Raw genomic sequence first — 13,785 nt, 5'->3', positions numbered from 1 at the left:
AGAATTATCTCGTTTTAATGAGATACATCTCGTTTTAATGAGATAAATATGTAGTTTTAATGAGAAAATTATCTTATTAAAATGAGATATTATCTGGTTTTAATGAGATAACAAATATTTTTCACACATCCCTTCCCGGGCTCAGTACATAACAACACACGTTACCCAATAGGTCAATTACCGATAGGAAAATACATGTAACACGAAAGGGCTGATGATGGTGTTGTTGTTGGTGGTGGTGGTGGTTGTGGTAGTGGTGGTGGTGATGATGATGCTGGTGGTGGTGGTGGTGCTGGTGGTGGTGGTGGTGGTGGTGATGATGGTGATGATGATGATGATGATGGTGGTGGCGATGATGATTATGATGGTGAGGACGAGGAGGAGGAAGGTTATGAGGATGTGGATAAAGATACTGAATACGCAAATACCCACCCAAAAGCTGAACACTGTCTGAGTCCCCTACAATCAAAGTTAATGTACCCTTCACTATTAATCAATGTGTATGTGTGTTCCTCCATACTACTACTACTACTACTACTACTACTACTACTACTACTACTACTACTACTACTACTACTACTACTACTTCTACTACTGCTACTACTACTACTAACATATTGTTCTTCTATAGCGCAGTTCAGGACCGTAGGCCCTCTCAATGAGTTTTCCAATTTACATTAACCTCTCTTCCTACCCCCCCCCCCCCCCCCCCCCATCCCCCTTCCCATTTCTAGCAGCACACAGTCACTTCACTCGCTTGGAGGCCGTATACGCTAACACGTTGATTAGCATGAAAAATAATAATTAGATTGCGATTTTGCTGAAAGCGAAGTAAACAATGATGACGGTGGCGATGATAAGAAGGAAGAAAATGGAGTCGAGAATGACGATGAAAACGGCGGTGATGATGATGGTATCGGTTGTGGTATCAATGTTGTCGGTTGTGATGACGATGATGATGGTGATGAAGATGATCACGATCACGATGACAAGGAAGAGGAGAAGAGGGATGAGATTTATTATTGTAGAATGTTACATGAAATAGCGTGGATGTGCTATGATCATGATGATAATATAATTGATTCCATAATGAAATATAAGTATAAGAAACGAACAATTAAAGTACTAATTTGGCAAGAGTAAATAGAGGGGAAATCAAAATGTGTGAACATTTGAGAGAAAAAATAAGCCTCAAAGAACAAATATTATAAAATGTCAAATATTACGGAAGAATCTTCGTCAAAAGTACAATCAGATATGTTTTTTTGCAAATCGTAAATCTCAAACAATGCATAGCTCTGTATATATATCAGAAATAAATAAATAAATAAAATAAATAACCCAAGACTTTCATGCCATACCTCTAATGCCCTAGGTTAAGACATGCAATACACTGGAAGGAAGTTAGACCTACCCTCTCCCCTCGCGTTCGGTCTCTTCATTCTCTCACATGTCACCTGATAATGAGAAGAAGGAGAATAACAAGAGAGAAGAAGGAGAAGGAGGAGGAGGAGGAGCGAGGGAATGGAGGGGTGATGAGATGAAGGAGAAGAACGAGAGAGAAGAAGAAGGAGGAGGAGCGAGGGAATAAATGGGGCGATGAGATGAAGGAGAAGAACGAGAGAGAAGAAGAAGGAGAATGAGGAGGGTATTGAGAAGAAAGAGAAGAACGAGAGAGACGAAGAAGGAGAATGAGGAGGTGGAGGAGCGAGGGAATAGATGGGGCGATGAGAAGAAGGAGAAGAACAAGAGAGAAGAAGAAGGAGAACGAGGTGGGTGATGAGAAGAAGGAGAAGAATGAGGGCGAAGAAGATGAAGGAGGAGCAAGAGAATAGAGGGGGTGATGGGAAGAAGGAGAAGGACGAGCGAGAGAAGAGGAAGGAGGAGGAGCAAGAGAATAGAGGAGGTGATGGGAAGAAGGAGAAGAACGAGAAAGAAGAGGAAGGAGGAGGAGCAAGAGAATGAGGTGGGTGATGAGAAGAAGGAGAAGGACGAGCGAGAGGAGAGGAAGGAGGAGCAAGAGAATAGAGGAGGTGATGGGAAGAAGGAGAAGGACGAGCGAGAGAAGAGGAAGGAGGAGGAGCAAGAGAATAGAGGAGGTGATGGGAAGAAGGAGAAGGACGAGCGAGAGAAGAGGAGAGGAAGGAGGAGCAAGAGAATAGAGGAGGTGATGGGAAGAAGGAGAAGGACGAGCGAGAAAAGAGGAGAGGAAGGAGGAGCAAGAGAATGAGGTGGGTGATGAGAAGAAGGAGAAGGACGAGCGAGAGAAGAGGAAGGAGGAGCAAGAGAATAGAGGGGGTGATGGGAAGAAGGAGAAGGACGAGCGAGAAAAGAGGAAGGAGGAGCAAGAGAATAGATGGGATGATGAGAAGAAGGAGAAGGACGAGCGAGAGAAGAGGAAGGAGGAGCAAGAGAATAGAGGGGGTGATGGGAAGAAGGAGAAGGACGAGCGAGAAAAGAGGAAGGAGGAGCAAGAGAATAGATGGGGTGATGGGAAGAAGGAGAAGAACGAGCGAGAGAAGAGGAAGGAGGAGGAGCGAGGGAAAAGGAATGGGGGTGCAGCATACGACGAGGACGACGACTGCGATTAGGGTGACAATTATAAAGTCGATGATGATAACTCTCCATCGCCATGATAGATCTCTGTCTGAGAATGATGACGATGCTTTTCCTTAGTTTATCTTTCATGTTTCATATTGTGACTTCCTATTTGTAATAATTTGTAGAAGTGTTGTGGATAAGTCACCGGACTGTAGATCACAAGTTACGGCGTTCAATTCCCATCCCGGCGCTATTAAATGTCATATGGCAAGACATTAATCCATTGCCTTCTGGAACATGGTGGCCCCTGTATTAAACCTATGAGAAAAAGCGAATTCAGCAGTAAACGGGTTAACATTGGCCAACTCTCCATCGACCAAGGTGCCCGGTTAGATAAGAAAGTTATTCCATTTTGCTCCGCATTGTGAGCGTATTTTAAAACGGCGCATGGCTGGAATGCTCCCCATGGAGTGGAGGATGTGCATACAGTATGTGCGGGCGGGCAAGCCTGAATATGATGACCAGGGGCCCGTCTCCTTTTTCCCCCAGCCTCTCATAGAGAGTTGATATCGATCGCAAATATGTACATAAGAGATTGCAAACTTGCGATTGATTGGCGGACTTACGACTGATTTGGATCAATCGTAACTCTTTATAAGGCGGGGCCCGGGCTAATGATATACATGTATCTGTAAAGCGAAAAAAGATATTGTCGACGTACTAATTGCTATATAAACTCATAATATTATTACTCTCATTCTCATTATTCATTATCATTATACAGCCGGATAATGATATGATTGCAGGGCCTTCAGGGAGAACAGTATACTGATGAGGCTACCCTGGGTAAACAAGACATATTATTATTATTATTATTATTATTATTATCATCATCATCATCATCATTATCGTTATCGTTATCATTATAATTATTATTATCATTATCATTATTATCATCATTATAAAACACAATATACCTTAGGTCGGTTGCTATATCTCTTCGACCCATGGATCCAAAGTAATAATATACTAACAAAATAATACTTTTAAATTTTAGAAAGACATCACAAACTATTTTTAGGTGGGATAAGCTGCTGTTAATGCTATTGTATTTCATTAGGAGTAAACTCCTAGGAGTTTCATTAGGAGTAAACTCAACAGTTTCATTAGGAGTAAACTCAACAGTTTAAAGGGATTGGATATCCTTGTCTCAGATTCTAAACAAAATCCTGGATTTAGCTCAATCATAATTATAAACCTTTAGGTCAGTCAGGAATCCCATGACTTTTACAAGCCGATCGCCCGTCTGATTATCAAGATATTTATGATTGGAGATCGAAATTTCAAAAACCGTTTTCCCAACAGTTTTTATAACACTACAGTCTATAGGGGAAAATGAGTAGGGTAAAACCGGTCACTCAAAGATTTTAACTTTTTTTGAGGCACTTCATGATTAATTTGAAGCGCAATATTTTTATGCTTCATTCCTTCAATATCAACCCGTATCACAGACACTGATAACACGTATATAACACCATGCATCTCAGATTTGTAAAACTGGAAACATTGTTAAACAATGCTTTTAACAGAACCTTCTTAATAAAACATCTTTGATTATAATGAATGAAAGAAACATTGACGTCAGTGACAGAAGTTTATCTCTTGTTAGACAAACAGAAAGACAACGCTGTGCATCATATGTATCTCCTTTTATCAAGCAAGCATACAAACCATCTACAAAGAGGACGGAGTGGTGGGGAGGGGAAGGGGGCAGAAACCTTTGCACACCAGCTAACACACAGAAGGCAGTCACGATTTATGTGTTTATTCAAAGAGATTTCAGGTACTCTCTTTATCACGAATAATGACGAGACCTTTGTTCGCTCAATTGTCCGTTATCTCTCTCTTCTTAAGGGAGAAGGCAAATACTCATCTGGAGCTTCTTCAAGCTAATATTTAGTAAGAATTGAAGCACCCCAAGAACAGTTGTCGTCATGTGAAGTCACGGAGCATGCAGGCAATAGCTAAGCCCTCATTTAAAAAAAAAAGAACATCAACAAAAAATGAGAAGAAACATGTTCCGTGAAACAAAGAATATTGGATATGATTAAACATTTGTCGTAACATTTGTTTCGCAGACTCGACTTGATAACCAAGCTATATTTAGCGCGCCATTTGTAAGTTGTTTGCATGTCTGCCACGCATTAACTGGTGGTTGATTTTGCTTGATGTTTTTCACTTTTCATTTTATCATGATTATTCTGTCGGTACATTATATAGCGCACAGAAAGACAATATAGAGAGCATTAAGAACAGTACCGCTTGCTAAATTTAATTCTTAATTCTTGTATTAGAGGACTGATTCATGATTTGAAAGGAGCATTTGGGATTTTTTTCTTTTCTCTTTTGATATCTACATTTATTTAGAAGAAGAAAAAAATCCGCCATATGGAACTTCAGAAACATGAAGGGAATCGCATTATTATTGCCATGGTTCTCCAAGTTGATCCTAATTCAGAAGTTGTTCAAATGATTTATTTCATGATGTTTTGACGTTCGTGACAACAGACTGGTATCCACCAAACAGCTTATTATTCCAAATCGACATTATTACAACTTTACTTTAAATATCTCTGTATTTAATTTTAATTTCGCTCTCTCTCTCACACACACACACACTCTCTCTCTCTCTCTCTCTCTCTCTCTCTCTCTCTCTCTCTCTCTCTCTCTCTCTCTCTCTCCCTTCCTTTCTTTTCCCCCTCTAATTTATTTATTGCACCTAAAAGTGCAAGAGCTTTCATGGTATAAGTGTAAAATACGAACATCGACCGCAGGGGCAGGATCCTAAACGACGTTGAAGACACGGATCATAGTCCATCTTCCTTTTATTCTTTTTTTCCAAGAGAAGAAACTGATGAGAATCCAAACATATGTCTTATCTCTCATAAGAGCAAAGTTTATCTTTCGATGCCACGAACAAAAGAAGAAGAAGTGTGGATATTAAAGGAGGAAAATTGGCGTTGGAAATAATCGCTTCAAGATTGCGCAAAATTAAAATAACATTAGCACCCCGTTGAAGAATTGTGTAAACAGGCTGGCACACTTAACCAATATTGATCGCGGACAAGTTCTCTTTACGTTGGCCTCTCGTTTCGTAATCAGAAATTAAACAATTTGAGAAACAGGTTAGGGCGAGTTTGGGGTATAGGGTTTATAGGGCGGTGGGAGGATAAGATTGATAATTAAAGATTTCGTGCCTACTTCTCGGAATCTTTCGGATTGGCACCCCCGGTGTTTGTATGCCAAGTCCTGTTGAGGGTTCGATAAGAGAATATGCAAGGAGAGGTTGGGGTGGGGGGGGGGGGGGAGTATTCCATCATACTGAATTTTGTGAAGGATAAAAGTTACTGATGTTATTTTGAAAAAGGTGCATTTATTCTCAAAAGAAATAGACAAAATCAGGCAAAAACGATCAATTCAGTTCAATTCAATTTTCATATTAATATATTATGTCATCATTCTTTTGTTAATTGATGGGTATGACGTGAACTGTTGCATCGTCCACACCCCCCCCCCCACCCCCTATCTCAATTTGTCTATCTTTCCCCATCTTTCTCTCTCCCTCTCTTTCTCTTTCTTTCATTCACCTCTCCACGTTAGGCATAATTTCTTTAGCGGCGACTGTCTCTTTCCAAACATCAACTTTCATAGTCAACAACTTGGCGAGCAAGCGAAACGGACGAGCTAAGAGTTGAGACTTTTTCTTTCATGTTAACGTGGAAGTGGGCTGCGGATGCTGTACTGTGTCATTCCATGCAATTCAGTTATGGGCGATTCGTTTTGGAATATATTGCGATTTTTGTTGTTGTTGAAATATTTAAGGAAAGATATGGAAAATTTAAAAACGAAACAATATGAAGTTTGTAAACAATTATTGGATGAGCTGCAGCCCTCTCCTTCTTAGCCCCCTTCGCCCTGCCTCATATGACTAGTACGCCTTCCATCTGGTCACTTCCAATTTTAGCCGATTCAGTTTGCAAGTACTTGTATACCGGCTTTGTACGTGTGTAGAAAGCTTCCCACCGTGTGTACCTAGATAGCGAGAAACGTCCTCTCTCGATCAAAATAATGTAGTATTATGAGGATGACTATAATCGTCGCTTAAAAAAAGCAGCTTGGTTTGTATTTTTTGTTTATGATTATTCCTTTATTTCATTTTGTTTTGTTTTGTTTCTTTCTTTCTTTTTATTAAAGATATGTTTTAAAAATCTGACTTTCTATCAATAACCCTTTGCATATGTCAATTATAACAAAATAACATTTGTGGCGAATATTTAGTAATCATTTCAGCGACTCCCTCCAAAGCTACATGAATTTGACCATTCACATAATCTTGAGATCAAGAGATGAAGTAACATTTTAAAAAGCGGAAAAATAACTCTAAATGAAAATTAGAATTTCATTTCATTTTATTTATCATCATCCCAACAGCAAAGACAATCGCCATTGTCGACTTAAACCTTCACCATCGTCATCAGCATCATTGCCGTCGCCTTCATCGTTATCATATTTTTCATTGTCATCAGCATCATCATCAACATCATTATCATTATAATTTCATCATTATCAGTACCATTATCCTCATCATCATGATTATCATCATCATTATCATTATAATTTTCATCATTATCAGTATTGTTAGCATTATCATCATCATTATCATCGTCATCAGTATTATCCCCATACTCCTCTTCTTCTTCCTCCTCCCCCTCTTCCTCCTCCTCTTCATCCTCTTCCTCCTCCACTTACTCCTCCACCTCCTCTTCCTCCTCCTCTTCCTCCTCCTCCTCCTCCTCCTTCTCCTCCTCTTCCTCCTCCTCTTCCTCCTCCTCCTCTTCCTCCTCCTCCTCTTCCTCCTCCTCTTCCTCCTCCTCCTCTTCCTCCTCCTCTTCCTCCTCCTCCTCCTCTTCCTCCTCCTCCTCCTCCTCCTCCTCCTCCTCCTCCTCCTCCTTTCATCCTCTTCCTCCTCCACTTACTCCTCCACCTCCTCTTCCTCCTCCTCTTCCTCCTCCTCCTCCTCCTCCTTCTCCTCCTCCTCCTCCTCCTCCTTTCATCCTCTTACTCCTCCTCTTCATCCTCTTCTTCCTCCTCCTCCTCCTCCTCCTCCTCCTCCTCCTCCTCCTCTTCCTCCACCTCCTCCTCCTCCCCCTCCTCCTACTCCTCCTCCTCCTCCTCCTCCTCCTCCTCCTCCTTTCATCCTCTTACTCCTCCTCTTCATCCTCTTCTTCCTCCTCCTCCTCCTCCTTTCATCCTCTTACTCCTCCTCTTCATCCTCTTCTTCCTCCTCCTCCTCCTCCTCCTCCTCCTCCTCCTCCTCCTCCTCCCCCTCCTCTTCCTCCTCCTCCTCTTCCTCCTCCTCCTCCTCCTCTTTTTCCTCCTCCTCCTCCTCCTTCTCCTCCTCCTCCTCCTCCTCCTCCTCCTCCTCCTCCTCCTCCTCCTCCTCCTCCTCCTCCCCTCGGGCCCCGTATTCAGTCACTGCCACCTCTGCCGTACTTTTAAGACGCTAAATTCGATCATTGTCATGCCCGCTTGATAGTTTCGGTCATCGGGAATTCGAAAGGGGATGGTATAGTAGGCCTATCTAGAATACATGATGCACCGAGGTCTTATGTACATCTAGATTGCTCTTTCCGGTGTATCAGTGGTTCAGTTTAGATTACGCCAAGGCTTTTAGAAACAGAAGAAAATCAATATTGAACTGGTGCTCCAAGAACTTGTGGAGAAGGAGAAGTGCGTTTTCTTAAGGTGATTTTTACAGAAGCATACTTTTATGAATGTAGACCATTGTTGCTGTGATGATCGTTGCCCAAATATTGAGAAATTTCACCTTCCCGATCTAGTAGCCCCCCGCCCCTCCTCGTCTTGTATACTCACATATACCGTATCATAGTGGTATAGATAAGTTATCTCTACCACTATGAGCAAACCATGTGAAATACATTTACATGTAGAACTCATAAAATAAACCCATATACAAATCTTAACTAATTTAGATAATGTCCAATTAAGTTAAAGAATGTTGACAATAATTGACGAAGCTTTGCGCACAGCAGCTTAAATTCTTTCACCCTCTCCCCGCTACTCCCCAGGAATATGAAATAGTTTCTTACAATAATTATCTGCAAGCACGTTTTATCTAATCTCTATGATCTCATATAGGGCAATTTATTCCATTCTGATCGGCCATTAAAATACAGACCATCCCCAATCGCTTATGTAAAACCCATTTGTGTGATATCAACACGTTCAATACGTTTGTGCAATTAACGCGCCCGTATAAACTCACACGTGCACAGAGTACATTGAAAAACAAAATCTCGTGAGAAATTTTCGCCACCTAGCATATGTGTGTTCTGATATAGCTGTTACAATCTTTTCTAAAATAACACCATTGCTAATTTTTGTCGTCTTTCTTTCCTAGGCCATTTGTTTGAAATAGCTACCGTCATGAATAATCGAAGACTATTATATCATTAATTACATATTACTTGTTTGAACAAGAGAAAATTGCTAACTGGTGTATAGGCGAACTGGATGGAAAAGGGGCGATTAATAATTGCATTATGGCAATTTCGCTGGAGTGAGATACAATAGCTGTGTTGGATCTATTTGGATACGTGCTAAATTGAATATGTCTATGTCCTTTTTGTCTTTCTATCTTGTATTATGTCTGAATCTGAATTAAATTACCACAGATTGTTCTTTTTAATTTAATCACTATCACCCTATGCCTTCCTATCTTTTTCGTCAAACTTTTCTTCATTATATTGTCTCTTATCGCTTCTCCTTTATATTTTCCCGTGTTTTGTCCTGCTCATCGCTAGTAGTAGGAGTAGTAGTAATCGCTCTATGCAGAGCGAATTTATTTCATTTTCCACATGATATAATCAATGACAAGATAATCACAATTTTAAACGTAATTATAAAACAGAAAGTTAGCATTGAAATATCTTTGACATTGTTTTGTTTAGTCCTGGGCCCCGTCTTACAAAAGGTTGCGATTGATCCAAATCAATCGCAAGTCCTCAAATCAATCGCAAGTTTGCAATCTCCTATCTCGTGTGCACTTAGTTGCGACTGATATCAATCGCAAATAAGATGCGATTGATATCGATTCTTTGTAATACAGGGCCCAGTAATGCAAAATCATTCAGTTACAGGAAATGGAAAACGAACCTACTTGGAACTAATGCTCGTACATGTAGGTGTGTAGGTTCGCACAAGAATAATTTAATTCACTCGCCCTTTATTCTTGATTATACAAAAAAAAATCTTCATAATTTTGTTTAATTCAATCACATAGCTTCTACTTTCTATTTTTCTATAAACTCGGTGCCATCTTCTTCTTTTTATGTGAATCCCTTTTCTGATGTAATTTATTTCTTCCTTCTTTCATTGGTTGCGCTAAATGAAAATCATTTTTTCAAATTACATCTTTTTCTTCAATTGTTTATTTAACATAATGCGTTTTCTTTGTGGTTACAGGCAAATGAACGGAATACTTTGCTGCACAACGTTAGCTCCTAAAGTAAATGATAAGTGAGATACTCATGCACCACATTTCATTTTAAAAATACTTTTGAGAGAATTCCTTTTCGTTTCAAAACAACATTTGAGATCATTTGAACATTCTAAACTTACCCCCCCCCCCCCCCTTCTACCAACTTGAGAAAAGGTCGGGGGTATTATACTTTTATGAATTACATTTTCCACTCTGTACACTGTACACTGTACACTGGACGAATCTCAACAAATGACGCGGTTTGTTGCATGGGCTGGTATTCCGCCCTCATCGACAAAGACTGTATAATTTTTGTCCTGTCGGGTGATTGCTCGTCGGCTTGCGTGGATCCCGCTTGTCGTTGTCCATTTTATGTGATCTGTTACTCTTCTCCGGAAATTATCTTTTCTGAAATTCTTTGAATCCAGTTCATGTATTCCCCCCCCCCCCTGTATCATGACAAGAAGATCCTACAAGGCTAGAAGGGGGGGGGGGCTGCAGCCTAGAGGAGCGTGAAATTACCAATATTCGAGCAGCGAAGATATCTATTCAGTTAGACCAGACGAAACCATTATTATTAATAAATTGTGATTCAAACCGAATTTTTCTTTCTCTTTCTCTCATTCTCGAAATTCTAAACATAAAAATTGATAGTTGGGATAATGAGTGATGAAGGATCATGATTAGTCGCGGTTACCGCATTTACTTTTGAAGGGATCGTTTAACAATGTTAAATCTGAGATACACGGCCCTACGTGTTATCAGTGTCTGTGATATGGTGTAATATTGAAGCCCTAAAAAAAATGCACTACAAAATGATCAAGGAGTGCCTCAAAAAAGTAAAAATCTTTGAGTGACCGGTTTTACCATACTCGTTACCCCCCAATAGACTGTAGTGTTATGAAAACCGATAGGCAAACGCAAAATTTTGTTCCGATTTCCAATCATAAATATCTTGATAATCAGACAGGCGATCGGCTTGTAAAAGTTATGGGGTTCCTGACTGACTTAAGGGCTTAACGAGTTATGAATATGTGATCTATATATGTCCTATCTGTGAAATTTAAATGTTAGCAGTGTCCTAATATTCAAACTATGCAAGGAAACCCGTTAACTTGCAAGACTTCACTGTCAGTCACTATTGAGTAACTGACTGGCTTTTTCTTCTTTGGTAATAACATACTTATGAGCTGTAAAAGGTACATGAGCATTTGTCTACATCAATAACCCACTTCTTGTAATGGCCAAAATTAAACTGATTGAATCTTTGCGCAGCAAAAAACGTACGACCATTCGGTACAGTGGTCTGAAAATCAGACTATTACTTACTGGCTCTGTAGCTCTTAAATCAATTCGACAACTAAAAGTCGTTATTTTTCCACTTAAAGACATTTTCAAGCTCCCTTTATTTTAGGGAAGTTCTAAATTAGTAATTATTTTTCAAGTGCCGTTGGAATTTAACCTTTTCATTTTTATTGGCCTGCAAATGGGACATAGTACCTTTAAGACGATTGTAATTTGATGATGATGTTAAAAACAACACGTTTTATAAAGCGCATACACATTGCGATAACGTTCTTATTTTGCTTCCATAGTGATTGGGATATCTCCCCCCCCCCCCCCCCCGTTATAAAGCTACTACCGTCGCTATCACTTTATCAGTGCAATGTATCATCGTGACCACGCCAAGTATCTATCATGTATATTACTAAACCTGGGTGGAGAGTGGCAAATATAGCTTAAAGGCACACTGTCCTACTTGTAGCTACTTGCTCCCTCTATATAGAAAACTTCCCAAATCGGTGCCTGTTGGTCCCCCATGATCCTCTTTTTCTTATGTTAAATAAGAGCTGAGTTAATGAGATAGCCACCTGTCCAGTGACCTCGCTGGCTCACTGGTGGCCAATCTCTTCTGGCTGAAGTAGTAAAGCCTCCCTTTAAAAGGGAGATTGTAGTTAGTTTCCATGTGCAGTACACCACACTTGGTGGAAATACCATCAATGGGTGTTCAAGTCTCGCACACAGAAACCCGTAGTCCCATCATTAAATACCCCATAATCTCTCGGATGGTCTTCGGGTATTATGGGGCGATTGGTGGAGCATTACGTAAGGCCTATTGGTCATAAAAAATGAAGGCTAATCCTGGTGATTGACTAAATTCCCCATGAGAGCCCACTTCTATGCGCCTTTAAACTTGACAAAGAGAAAACAAAACGATGTTTGACTAGTAACATGGTAATAAACATGTCTAACCTATAGCAGGGATATAAAACACCATCGCATGAAGAGAAAGATCTTTAAGATGGAGTACAACATCCACCGCTATGAACCTCATCTCATTCCTCGATAATAATATTGAACCCGAGTGAGAGGCTAATAAATGACGCGGCCTGCCTTCTCTTACCAAATCCATAAATTCAATTTTCTCTCGACGGCTTGACTCATTCATTCATCTATCAGAATCCGACGACAGACAACAAAAAAGGACAGAGTGAGAGACAGAATTGCTAAAAAGGTAATAAAAAGAGGTGGAACGCGCACACGTGTGGGCTATTCAATATTATGATACGCCAATCGAGCTTGGTCGAACATTTCTACAAGCCGGAGGAATTTTAATTGCGGGCTAACGGGAGAGCCTGTATAGCAACGGAAGGAATTTATAATTGATCACACATACACGGTATATTGTCAAGGTTAGGCTCGGTTTATTGACGAAAGACCAATAATTCGTATCCGATCGTAGTCATTCTACTTCGCGTTATCCGGGGAAAGCAAGGAGGGGATGCGCGGAGCTGTAGATGATCAGGGCGGAAGGGATGGAGAACGATGGGGGAAGAACTCGAAGAAGAGATGGAGGGAAGAAGAGATGGAGATAGGGAGACAGAAAGCAAGGAGGGGATGCGTGTAGCTAGATGATCACAGCGGAAGGGATGGAGAACGATGGGGGAAGACGAGATGGAGGGAAGAAGAGATGGAGATAGGGAGACGGATAGCAAGAAGGGGATGCGTGGAGCTAGATGATCATGGCGGAAGGGATGGAGAGCGATGGAGGGAAGAAGATATGGAGATAGGGAGACGGAAAGCAAGGAGGGGATGCGTGGAGCTAGATGATCATAGCGGAAGGGATGGAGAGCGACGGAGGGAAGAAGAGATGGAGATAGGGAGACGGAGAGACGGAGATAAAGACGAGGAGAGATAGATAGAAAGAGAGAGAGGAAGAGAGAGAGAGAGAAAGAGAGAGAGGGGGGGGGGGGGGTAAGAGGTGAAGTGGCAAATGAATAGGAAGAAGTATCATGACATGTATATTTAAGAATTATTATCGGTAATAAGAACAATCCTTAAATAGATGAAAGAAAATTCCATGTTTCAAAGTGTCATCATAAAAATGAGAAAAAGATCAATACATTGAACCGCAACAGAGTATAACAAGAGCAAAATGAGGAATTTATAATTTTTAAGAATCACGATAATATGCATTATTTGAAAACAAGTTTGAAAATGAGCTTTGTAAACTTACTGGAAAAGGTATGACGAATCCACAGTCTAAGGGGCAGGATGTTCATTTAAAATGAACAGAATACATTATTTAAATGAAGGGTGCTGTACAGAATCGTCAAACCCATCCAAGATCAATAATTAAACGCGACCAGAGCAAATAAGGCCTGAAGAAACAAATAAAGTAG

At 40.5% G+C, this 13,785-nt stretch overlaps 1 protein-coding gene across 1 annotated transcript; it reads left to right on the top strand.

Moving 5' to 3' along the window:
- The first annotated feature begins 1,843 nt into the window (after window positions 1-1,843).
- LOC105444684 (protein MNN4-like) lies at window positions 1,844-2,591 on the top strand. The gene is made up of 2 exons (XM_030989868.1): window positions 1,844-2,167; window positions 2,208-2,591. The coding sequence occupies exons 1-2, from the start codon at window positions 1,844-1,846 to the stop codon at window positions 2,589-2,591; spliced, it is 708 nt and encodes a 235-aa protein (XP_030845728.1).
- Window positions 2,592-13,785: the final 11,194 nt, after the last annotated feature.

Source organism: Strongylocentrotus purpuratus, unplaced genomic scaffold (genome assembly GCF_000002235.5).
Source record: "Strongylocentrotus purpuratus isolate Spur 01 unplaced genomic scaffold, Spur_5.0 spur5_scaffold_19, whole genome shotgun sequence".
Lineage (NCBI taxonomy): Eukaryota > Metazoa > Echinodermata > Echinoidea > Camarodonta > Strongylocentrotidae > Strongylocentrotus > Strongylocentrotus purpuratus.
This window is presented reverse-complemented; position numbering and strand designations above follow the sequence as displayed.